The sequence below is a fragment of the Ranitomeya imitator genome, chromosome 6, assembly GCF_032444005.1.
Source record: "Ranitomeya imitator isolate aRanImi1 chromosome 6, aRanImi1.pri, whole genome shotgun sequence".
Taxonomy (NCBI): Eukaryota; Metazoa; Chordata; class Amphibia; order Anura; family Dendrobatidae; genus Ranitomeya; species Ranitomeya imitator.
In genome coordinates, this window is record NC_091287.1 from 133,434,132 (window position 1) to 133,446,850 (window position 12,719).

Below are 12,719 nucleotides of genomic sequence, written 5' to 3' on the forward strand. Positions count from 1 at the left end.
GCAAGGTAGGCTTATTTTCTATCTTCAGGCTAGTTAGTTTCTCAGGCTGTGCCGAGTTGCATAGGCAGAGTTAGGCGCAATCCACGGCTGCCTCTAGTGTTGTTTGGAGAGGATTAGGGATTGCGGTCTGCAGAGTTCCCACGTCTCAGAGCTCGTTCTATGATTTTGGGTTATTGTCAGATCACTGTATGTGCTCTGACCGCTATGTCCATTGTGGTTCTGAATTACCTTATCATAACAGTACAGGAAGCCAAAAGTACTAATGATTCTCAATAGAGGGAAAAAAGAAGTTCTGAGACCATTTTTTTTTCTTTGCACTGTGTTTTGCCTTTTTTTCCCCTAGACATTTGGGTGGTTCAGGACACAGGTGTAGCAATGGACATTAAAGGTCTATCTTCATGTGTGGATCAGCTCACGGCAAGAGTTCAAAATATTCAAGATTTTGTGGTTCAGAATTCTTTGCTAGAACCGAGAATTCCTATTCCAGATTTGTTTTTTGGAGATAGAACTAAATTTCTGAGTTTCAAAAATAATTGTAAACTATTTCTGGCTTTGAAACCTCGCTCCTCTGGTGACCCAGTTCAACAGGTTAGGATCGTCATTTCTTTTTTGCGTGGCGACCCTCAGGACTGGGCGTTTTTTCTTGCGTCAGGAGATCCTGCATTGAGTAATATCGATGCGTTTTTCCTGGCGCTTGGGTTGCTGTACGATGAGCCTAATTCAGTGGATCAGGCAGAAAAAAATTTGCTGGCTCTTTGTCAGGCTCAGGATGAGATAGAGGTATATTGTCAGAAATTTAGAAAGTGGTCCGTGCTCACTCAATGGAATGAATCTGCGCTGGCAGCTATGTTCAGAAAGGGTCTCTCTGAAGCCCTTAAGGATGTCATGGTGGGATTTCCTATGCCTGCTGGTTTGAATGAGTCTATGTCTTTGGCCATTCAGATCGGTCGACGCTTGCGTGAGCGTAAATCTGTGCACCATTTGGCGGTATTACCTGAGCTTAAACCTGAGCCTATGCAGTGTGATAGGACTTTGACCAGAGTTGAACGGCAAGAACACAGACGTCTGAATGGGCTGTGTTTCTACTGTGGTGATTCCACTCATGCTATCTCTGATTGTCCTAAGCGCACTAAGCGGTTCGCCAGGTCTGCCACCATTGGTACAGTACAGTCTAAATTTCTTCTGTCCGTTACCTTGATCTGCTCTTTGTCATCGTATTCTGTCATGGCATTTGTGGATTCAGGCGCTGCCCTGAATTTGATGGACTTGGAATATGCTAAGCGTTGTGGGTTTTTCTTGGAGCCCTTGCAATGTCCTATTCCCTTGAGAGGAATTGATGCTACACCTTTGGCCAAGAATAAGCCTCAATACTGGACCCAGCTGACCATGTGCATGGCTCCTGCACATCAGGAGGTTATTCGCTTTCTGGTATTGCATAATCTGCATGATGTGGTCGTGTTGGGGTTGCCATGGCTACAAGCCCATAATCCAGTATTAGATTGGAAATCCATGTCGGTGTCCAGCTGGGGTTGTCAGGGGGTACATGGTGATGTTCCATTTCTATGAATTTCGTCATCCACTCCTTCTGAGGTTCCAGAGTTCTTGTCTGATTACCGGGATGTATTTGATGAGCCCAAGTCCGATACCCTACCTCCGCATAGGGATTGTGATTGTGCTATCAATTTGATTCCTGGTAGTAAATTCCCAAAAGGTCGACTGTTTAATTTATCCATGCCTGAGCACGCCGCTATGCGCAGTTATGTGAAGGAATCCCTGGAGAAGGGGCATATTCGCCCGTCATCGTCGCCATTAGGAGCAGGGTTCTTTTTTGTAGCCAAGAAGGATGGTTCGCTGAGACCTTGTATAGATTACCGCCTTCTAAATAAGATCACGGTTAAATTTCAGTACCCCTTGCCATTGTTATCTGATTTGTTTGCTCGGATTAAGGGGGCTAGTTGGATCACCAAGATAGATCTTCATGGTGCGTATAATCTGGTTCGAATCAGGCGAGGCGATGAATGGAAAACTGCATTTAATACGCCCGAGGGTCATTTTGAGTATCTAGTGATGCCATTCGGACTTGCCAATGCTCCATCAGTGTTTCAGTCCTTTATGCATGACATCTTCCGAGAGTACCTGGATAAATTCCTGATTGTGTACTTGGATGACATTTTGATCTTCTCGGATGATTGGGAGTCTCATGTGAAGCAGGTCAGAACGGTTTTTCAGGTCCTGCGTGCTAATTCTTTGTTTGTGAAGGGATCAAAGTGTCTCTTTGGTGTGCAGAAGGTTTCATTTTTGGGGTTCATCTTTTCCCCTTCTACTATCGAGATGGATCCTGTTAAGGTCCAAGCCATCCATGATTGGACTCAGCCGACATCTCTGAAAAGTCTGCAAAAGTTCCTGGGCTTTGCTAATTTTTATCGTCGCTTCATCTGCAATTTTTCTAGTATTGCCAAACCATTGACCGATTTGACCAAGAAGGGTGCTGATGTTGTCAATTGGTCTTCTGCTGCTGTGGAGGCTTTTCAGGAGTTGAAGCGTCGTTTTTCTTCTGCCCCTGTGTTGTGTCAGCCAGATGTTTCTCTTCCGTTCCAGGTCGAGGTTGATGCTTCTGAGATTGGAGCAGGGGCTGTTTTGTCGCAGAGAGGTTCTGATTGCTCAGTGATGAAACCATGCGCTTTTTTTTTCCAGGAAGTTTTCGCCTGCTGAGCGAAATTATGATGTGGGCAACCGAGAGTTGCTGGCCATGAAGTGGGCATTCGAGGAGTGGCATCATTGGCTTGAAGGAGCTAAGCATCGCGTGGTGGTATTGACTGATCATAAGAACTTGACTTATCTCGAGTCTGCTAAGCGTTTGAATCCTAGACAGGCTCGTTGGTCGCTGTTTTTTGCCCGTTTCGACTTTGTGATTTCGTACCTTCTGGGCTCTAAAAATGTGAAGGCGGATGCTCTGTCTAGGAGTTTTGTGCCCGACTCTCCGGGTTTGTCTGAGCCGGCGGGTATCCTCAAGGAAGGAGTAATTGTGTCTGCCATCTCCCCTGATTTGCGGCGGGTGCTGCAAAAATTTCAGGCTAATAAACCTGATCGTTGTCCAGCGGAGAAACTGTTTGTCCCTGATAGGTGGACGAATAAAGTTATCTCTGAGGTTCATTGTTCGGTGTTGGCTGGTCATCCTGGAATCTTTGGTACCAGAGAGTTAGTGGCTAGATCCTTTTGGTGGCCATCTCTGTCGCGGGATGTGCGTACTTTTGTGCAGTCCTGTGGGATTTGTGCTCGGGCTAAGCCCTGCTGTTCTCGTGCCAGTGGGTTGCTTTTGCCCTTGCCGGTCCCGAAGAGGCCTTGGACACATATCTCTATAGATTTTATTTCAGATCTTCCCGTTTCTCAAAAGATGTCAGTCATTTGGGTGGTCTGTGATCGCTTTTCTAAGATGGTCCATCTGGTACCCTTGTCTAAATTGCCTTCCTCCTCTGATTTGGTGCCATTGTTCTTCCAGCATGTGGTTCGTTTACATGGCATTCCAGAGAATATCGTTTCTGACAGAGGTTCCCAGTTTGTTTTGAGGTTTTGGCGAGCCTTTTGTGGTAGGATGAGCATTGACTTGTCTTTTTCCTCGGCTTTCCATCCTCAGACTAATGGCCAGACCGAACGAACCAATCAGACCTTGGAAACTTATCTGAGATGCTTTGTTTCTGCCGATCAGGATGACTGGGTGTCCTTTTTGCCTTTGGCTGAGTTCGCCCTTAATAATCAAGCCAGCTCGGCTACCTTGGTTTCGCCATTTTTCTGCAATTCTGGGTTCCATCCTCGTTTCTCTTCAGGACAGGTTGAGTCTTCGGACTGTCCTGGTGTGGATACTGTGGTGGACAGGTTGCAGCAGATTTGGACTCATGTAGTGGACAATTTGACCTTGTCCCAGGAGAAGGCTCAACGTTTCGCTAATCGCAGACGCCGTGTGGGTCCCCGACTTCGTGTTGGGGATCTGGTTTGGTTATCTTCTCGTCATATTCCTATGAAGGTTTCCTCTCCTAAGTTTAAACCTCGTTTCATTGGTCCGTATAGGATTTCTGAGGTTCTTAATCCTGTGTCTTTTCGTCTGACCCTCCCAGATTCTTTTTCCATACATAACGTATTCCATAAGTCATTGTTGCGGAGATACGTGGCACCTATGGTTCCATCTGTTGACCCTCCTGCCCCGGTTTTGGTGGAGGGGGAATTGGAGTATATTGTGGAGAAGATTTTGGATTCTCGTGTTTCAAGACGGAAACTCCAGTATCTGGTTAAATGGAAGGGTTATGCTCAGGAAGATAATTCCTGGGTTTTTGCCTCTGATGTCCATGCTCCCGATCTTGTTCGTGCCTTTCATGTGGCTCATCCTGGTCGGCCTGGGGGCTCTGGTGAGGGTTCGGTGACCCCTCCTCAAGGGGGGGTACTGTTGTGAATTCTGTGGCAGAGCTCCCTCCTGTGGTCACAAGTGGTGCTTCGGCTGATTCTCTCTGGGAGCTTCCGTTTGTGGAGGAAAGTGGTACTGCGGCTTCTGAGTTTCCTCCCTCAGGTGATCTGGTGAGGTCGTTAGGTGCTTCTCTACTTAACTCCACCTAATGCTTTGATCCATGCTTCCTGTCAATGTTCCAGTGTTGGACTTGTTTTTCCCTGGATCATTCCTGTGGCCTGCTGCTCTGCATAGCTAAGTTCTTCTTTGCTATTTGTTTGCTATTTTTTCTGTCCAGCTTGTCTAATTGTTTTGCTGGAAGCTCTGGGACGCAAAGGGTGTACCTCTGTGCCGTTAGTTCGGTACGGAGGGTCTTTTTGCCCCCTTTGCGTGGTTTTCTTTAGGGTTTTGTGTAGACCGCAAAGTTATCTTTCCTATCCTCGCTCTGTTAAGAAAGTCGGGCCTCACTTTGCTGAATCTATTTCATCCCTACGTTTGTCTTTTCATCTTAACTCACAGTCATTATATGTGGGGGGCTGCCTTTTCCTTTGGGGTATTTCTCTGAGGCAAGGTAGGCTTATTTTCTATCTTCAGGCTAGTTAGTTTCTCAGGCTGTGCCGAGTTGCATAGGCAGAGTTAGGCGCAATCCACGGCTGCCTCTAGTGTTGTTTGGAGAGGATTAGGGATTGCGGTCTGCAGAGTTCCCACGTCTCAGAGCTCGTTCTATGATTTTGGGTTATTGTCAGATCACTGTATGTGCTCTGACCGCTATGTCCATTGTGGTACTGAATTGCCTATCATAACACCTATAACTACATTTTAAGTTTCAGTGAAACCAACAAAGGTGGTATTGTCTTCCTTGATGCTCCAGGTGGAACAGGAAAGACATTTGTAATCAACTTGCTCCTGGCAAAATTTTGACAACAAAAAAAGATTGCTCTTGCAGTGGCATCTTCTGGAATTGCAGCTACGCTTTTAAAAAGTGGCAGGACAGCACATTCGACATTCAAACTACCACTTAACCTGTCTCATAGTGACAGTCCCATGTGTAATATTGCCAAGGGATCAGGACTGGCTACATTGCTTCAAAAATGCAGTGCCATAATTTGGGATGAATGCACCATGTCACACAAAAGGGCTTTGGAAGCAGTAGACAGACTGCTGCAAGACCTGCGTAGCAACAAATATATCATGGGAGGAGTAGTTGTTTTGGCAGGTGACTTCTGCCAAACACTACCTGTTATTCCAAGATCAACCCCTGCAGACGAACTCAATGCCTGTCTCAAAGCTTCGTACCTTTGGAGAAAAGTAAAGATAATGTCACTGAACACAAACATGAGGGTCTACATGACAGGCGATGTTTCTGCTGGACAGTTTTCGAGCTGTTGACTATTGGAGATGGCAAGGCACCAGTAAACTCGACCACTGGACAGATCACCTTCCCAAGCAACTTTTGTTGCATTGTGACTTCCATTGAGGAGTTGAAAGCAAAGGTGTTCCAAACATTCAACTCCACTTCAAAAATTCTGTCTGGCGGTGTATAAGGGCTATTCTAGCTCCCAAAAATGACAGCGTCAGCAAGATCAATCTTCAAATTCTAAATCTTCTTCCAGGTGTGTGCACAACCTACAAGTCAGTGGATACAGTAATAGACCCTGCTCAAGCATTATTTTATCCAACTGAGTTCTTCAATTCCTTGGAGCCACAAGGACTTCCTCCTCACAACCTCTTTCTAAAACCTGGAGCGCCTATTCTGCTATTGAGAAATTTGGATCCACAAAAGCTGTGTAATGGAACAAGACTCTTGATTAAGAACCTGTTTCCACATGCAATTGAGGCAACCATTTTGACAGGATGTGCCACAGGAGAAGATAGTTTCATACCAACAATTCCTCTCATTCTATCTGATTTGCCTTTTGATTTTAAATGCCTCCAGTTTCCTGTTGGACTGGCATTTGCTTTGTCCATCAACAAGGCTCAGGGACAGTCCTTGAAAGTAGTTGGAATTGATTTACAATCTCCATGCTTTTCTCATGATCAACTTTATGTGGCCTGTTCAAGAGTTGGAACAGCCAAAAATCTGTTCGTCTTTGCACCTGAAGGAAAAGTTAAGAATGTCGTTTATCAAAAGGCTCTCGAATAAGTAGAAGATTACTTCACATTACTTGGTCAATTTAGTTACCATATTTTTCTGACTATAAGACGCATATTTGTTCTCCCAAATTTTGGGGGAAAGTGGGGGTGCGTCTTATAATCTGAATCTGTGTGCTGTGCTGTAGAGGAGGGGAGCAGCTCTGGAGTGGTGTTAGGGGACTGGAGTGGGCTGGCTGCGGGCTGCAGAGACAGCAGGAGGTCCTGTGCTCCTGCTCATTAACCTCATGTAATATTCGCTACACCTGCTGTCCATCACCCCGGTGCTGAAGCTGCCCGAGTTGATTCACAGTGGATCAGTGAATAGTGCATGTGCCTGCATCTCCTCCCCTCCCATCATGGATATGGCCTGTCACTCTTATATGCCCCCCCTGTGCTGCTGGCAGGCACATGCCCCCCTGTGCTGCTGGCAGGCACATGATAAAATAAGAAACACTTAACTCACCTTCTGATGATGGCTCCGTGCTCACAGCTCCTTTTGTTGTGCTTCCTGTGTCTGTGCTGACATCTGATCATGTGATCGGCACAGCACAGTGATGACATCACTGTGTGCCCAGGTCACATGATCCGATGCCTGGGAAACAGGAAGCACAACCTATACTCCTATCTTGGCTTATTGGGACCAAATCTGAAATCACACCTAGCATGTGATTGGAACATCTGTCCCTGACGCTCGTTTCGCCTGTTTTTGTAGCTTTTTGATTGGATAGTGCATAGTTTGGAGCTTATTCCTTCAGGAAACGCATTAAAGAAATTATCTGCACCCTGTTTTCTCTAATCAGGCTTTTTTTTAAAACCTGAAGTGGGAGAAAAACCCTCAAAAGACTGATCTTATGAAAAACAAAGTGGTTTCACAATATAAATGAAAAGAAAGGGTCTTTCGAGCATTTATTGAGCAATTTTTCAGGCTTTTTTTTGAGTGGACCTGCTAAAAAAAACTCTTTAAAAAAAAGTCTGTGTGGACATACCCTAAAGCTGCTGTTGAATGAATTTATCCCTTTAAAAAATGTTGAATAGCACATAATGACAGCCATTAATTACTCCATTCTGTTATGAAGGACTGTGCATGATATCACTGTAGATGCAGGCCAGGGTCAGTATACATTTCTTCAGTTAACATTTGTGTCACTATGTTCTGAAAAAAATCCTCTTTAATATCTTCATGTTTTATCTCCATGTACTCTCGTACATAAACAGAAATACTCGGCTGTGTCTCTCTGCAACATATCAACAGAGGTCCTAAAAGTCATCAATGCAACCGAGGAACTGATAGCAGGATCCACAGATCCATGGGATTCCCCAGGAAATACACTTGATCGAGAGACTGTACCTATTTGTGCTGACCCTCTCAGACTAGATGAACAACTCACCAAACTGGAAGAAAATGTAAGAATGGCTGTCTAATATGATGCTATAATATTTCCTAAATTGTATTAGAAAAAGTGCCTTATAAGTAATGTAAATGGAATCAAATACTGTATAACTTATTAAATAATCAATAGGAAAAACATTTAAGGGCTTCCTTGTTGCCTGCCATTTTAGCTGCCAAGTTATTGGATTTTGACAAATTAGAAAACTTAATAATTCTAGGGAACTGAAATCTGCAAATGTATTTGTCAGCAGCCAGTTCTCCATGCAGCTTGAGTACACCAGCATTCTTACCTTTTAAAGGCAGATTTTGCTGTATGATCATTATAGAGAGTAGGCTGGCACTGTCTGTGATAAAAAAGTAGAATTATACTTTCTTTTTTTTTTTTATTTCTGTTTATTAAATTTTTCATCAGATAACAAAACAGACATACAATAATAACAATTCCAACAACAATTCCCTGCCCTGGAACCCACCCCGAACCTTCCCCATAAATTCTGTGTGCACACCTTTAACAATTATATTATGGAATTGGTGAACGACCACTTATCCGTTGTAACAAATACCATTGCGTATTTTCAAATTGAGTTCGTAGTTTCTCTCTAGTTTCTAAAGGAAGCGAGGGAATAAAGAGAGACCATGTAGTCAAAAATTTGCTCGATAACCTCTCCTTATTTGTCTGAGCTTCCATCCACTCCATTTTAAACAAAAAATTAATCTTTGTGTGTATAAGGGATAGTAATGGGACCACAGGATTTAGCCAAAGCTGTAATATGCTTTTTCTAGTTGCCGAGGCCCAAATCAGTAGAGTTGCCTTGATATGTTTAGGCCAATTATGATTTGCATCATCTATAATATTAAAGATGGCCCATTGTGGCGTAAGTGTGAAGCTGATCCTACACAACCTCTGTAGCTCAAAATGTATGGTATCCCAAAGCTCACAAATCTTTGAACAACTCCACAGATGATGGTAAATATCAATGTTGCGTGATTTGCATTTTGAGCACAAGTATACATTTGAGGGAGACATCCTAGACTGTAAGTAAGGAGTGATATAGGCTCTGTGTAAAATCAAAAGAGCCGTGTCAGTGTAGCTACTATATGCAATAAATTTTCTTTGTGTTGTGGTTGCATCAAGGAAGTCTCCCACTTGAAAGCCTGTGAGATCCTTAGACCACCTTGCGACACCTGTAGTCATACCCTCCCATGACCACCTTCTTCGTATTACTGAGTAAATATTACTTATAGATGTCGGTTGGGACCTTGCGTTTCTAATAAAACCATCCAGATTGGTTTTCCTCTCCCCTCTCCCCATAGTAGGTAGGCATTTCTGAACTAAACTGCGCGCTTGAAGAAATAGAAAAGGGTTGTTGCCAAATAATGGGAAACGGAGCGAAGCAGATTCAAACGAAAACAAAGAAAAGTTAAGGTCTAGCAAATCTATTGCCTGCCTGCATCCCTGAGTCGCCAGTTGAGTATAGAATGACGGTGCCTTACCCCCCAAAAATCCTGGATTCCTAAGAAATGGCTGAAAAGGGGAAATCCCAGCACTCAACCCACAAAGTCCCCTACAACGCCTCCAAGTCAGCATCGTCTGCCACAACGTTGGGTATTCTTATATTTCCGCCGGAACTTCCTCACCCCTTAAATGCAGCAATGCCGACAACGAGACATGTGGACACATTTGTTGTTCTAAGCTCACATTAGCAAAATGAGAGATACCCCTTATCCAATCAATGGCAAATCTAAAGTTAGCAGCTAGGTTATACCTACCTATATCCGGAAAATTAATTCCACCATCTGTTTTTGTCGCCTGCAGCTTTACAAGGCCAATGCATGTCCTACCGCCCACACCCCAAATACATTTTCGGAAACTGGAGTTAAGTAAGCTAAGATCTGTCTTGGACAACAGAAGGGGCAGAGTCTGAAAGGCATATAGTAGTTTAGGGAAAACTATCATTTTGATTAAATGACATCTGCCTGAAAATGATAATGTGAAATGTTTCCATGAATGAAGGAGATTAATTATTGAAGATATCAGTGGTTTATAATTGACTTTGTACAAATTAGACATATCCGCTGTCAACCGTATCCCTAAGTACTTAATAGACTCTTGGCTAGAATTATACTTTCTGGTAATTCGGTATCTATTAACCCACCACGACAGCACACCTGGAGGATGTTACCCCTTTCCTAATAGGGACAGGAAATGACAAAGAGGTTAAATAACCCCTCTCACATCCTTCCCCTCAGTGTTATTATAAAGGACCACAGGAGAAGGAATGCTTCAAATTGTATTTATTCTCTTAAAAGAATGAAATTAAGCAAAGAGAAGGATTACCCATGCTGTCGTGGTGGGTTACTAGAATCTGAATTACCGGGAAAGTCTAATTATATTTTCTCTAGTAACCCCCCACGACAGCACACCTGGAACAGTACCCAAGAGTAATGTTTTAGGGAGGGACTATAGCTTGGAGGACTTTTCTACTGAAGGCTAAGTCCTCTTCTGACATCAGGTCTAACCTGTAATGCTAGGAGAATGTATGGACCAAGGACCAAGTAGCAGCTCTGCATATCTGCTCAATGTAAGCACTGACTTTCTTGGCCCAGTAGACAGAAGTTGCTTTGGTAGAGTGAGCCGTAAATTTCTCTGGCGGTGGAAGGCCCTGGACCTGATATGTCTCCGAGATTTCTCTCTTGATCCAGTTGGTGATCATGGATCTGGAAGTCTTCTTCCCCTTATTCTGGCCTCGAAGATGAGCAAACAGGTTTTGGTCCTTCCTAGTGTTTTCCGTCACCTGAAAGTAGTGGAGTACCGTTCTCTGGACGTCCAAAGTGTGGAACTGTTCTTCTTCCTTATTTCCCGACTCTTGATAGAAGGAGGGAAGAATTATCTCCTAAGATTTGTGAAACTCTGAGACTCCTTTGGGCAGAAATGAAGGATCCAATCGCAGAATAAGTCGGTTCTGCAAGATCTTCATGTAGGGTTCATTGATCAAGAGAGCTTGTAATTCGCCCACTCTCCTGGCTGTAGGTATTGCTACCAGGAAGGCCGCTTTCCAAGAGAGTCTGTCTCTGTCTATAGATGACAAGGGCTCGAAATGTGGTAGTGTTAGCCCCTTCAAGACAACACTGAGGTCCCAGGATGGAACTAAGTTCATAGCTCTTGGACATACGCGAGATGCTGCTGTCATTAATCTTCTAATCCATTGGTGGTCAGCTAAAGTTTGGTCAAAATATGAGTTTAGGGCCACCACCTGAACTTTGAGGGTGCTAGGTCTGAAACTCTTCTCTAGCCCTTCTTGCAGAAAATCCAGGATCCGAGCTAAGTTTGGCTGCTGTGAGTTAGGCCGTTCGGGTGCACTTCATGAGATACAGGTCTTCCATATCTTCTGGCATATGGAGTTTGTTACCGCCTTTCAGCTTTTCTGCAGTGTCCTAATGACCCCTTCTGGAAATCCTCTGGTCTTCAGAATTGAAAACTCAGAAGCCAGGCCTTCAGATGTAACCTCTCAGAATCTGGATGAAATATTGGCCCCTGGTGGAGGAGGCTTCTGAACGGGGGTAGCTCTATCGGTTCTTCTATCCTGAGGTTGGTAAGGTTCCAGAACATGCCTCAGCTTCTTTTGGGCCAGAATGGTGCTACCAAAATTACCTTGACCTTTTCTACTCTTATCTTTTGTAGAACCCTTGGTAGGATTGGCAATGGATGGAAGGCACAGGCCAGTCTGAATGTCCATGGGTGGGCTAACACATCTACAACTAAACAGGGACCGGCTGGATTCATCAAATAATATTGATCCACGTTTGCGTTCTGTCCACTTGCAAATAGGTCCACTTCTGGATGGCCCCATCTTCTGGTCAGTATCTGAAAGACTTCTGTTTCTAGGTTCCATTCACCTTAATGGATTTCTGTTCTGCTCAGAAAATTGGCCTGTGTGTTTACCGCACCCTTTATGTGCAGAGTGGACAGGGAGAGAAGGTGTTCTTCAGCCTACGAAAATACTCTGGATGATATTGCCTTCAGATCCTCGTGCCTTGTACTTCCCTGATGATGAAGGTGGGCAACTGTTATCATGTTGTCTGAGTATATCTTGACATGGGTATCCTGGACTACGATTACTGCGGACTTGAGGGCTTCCTCTACCGCCTTCAGTTTCCTGAGGTTTGAGGATCGTCGGCTTATTTCATCTGACCAGCATCCTTGGACTATGTATTGGGATACCATGGCCCCCCACCCTTTCCCGCTGGCGTCTACTTTTATGGTGATCGCTGGGTCTTGCGTCCATGGAACCCCTCTGCTCAAGTTCTCTGTTTTTAGCAACCATGTCAATGAAGACTTTACACAAGGCAGCATGTGGATCTTCTTGTCCAAGGATTCTAGGGATCCCTCCCAGTTTGCCAGGATGTGAGTCTGAAGTGTTCTGGTGTGCGCTTGGGCCCATTCTACAATCTGGATGCAGGATGACATAGATCTGAGAACGAATATGGCCCATCTTAATGACACCATTTTCTTGCTCTGTAGTATCATTATCTTTGATCTTAGCAAGATCTGTTTTTGCTTGGGCAAGAAAGATGTTTGCCTGTGTCAGTCCAGTAGGTCTCTTAAGAAAGTCTTTGTTGTTGCAGTAACCATATCTGATGTTTTGAGGTTCAATATCCAGCCTAGAGACGATGGGATCTGGGTTATCATCTTCAGATGTTCCTGTAGCATGGGTACTGAGGGAGCCAGCAACAAGAGGTTATCGAGATATGGAACTATGC

At 44.3% G+C, this 12,719-nt stretch overlaps 1 protein-coding gene across 2 annotated transcripts in view; it reads left to right on the plus strand.

Annotated features, from left to right (window-relative positions):
- The window catches only part of MYRIP (myosin VIIA and Rab interacting protein), an 897,248-nt gene that overhangs the window by 827,395 nt on the left and 57,134 nt on the right, over positions 1 to 12,719 (plus strand). For both annotated transcript variants that reach the window (XM_069730111.1, XM_069730110.1), the window contains exon 12: positions 7,784 to 7,972. In XM_069730111.1, the coding sequence (XP_069586212.1) occupies positions 7,784 to 7,972 (189 nt within the window). The remainder of the gene's footprint in view (positions 1 to 7,783; positions 7,973 to 12,719) is intronic.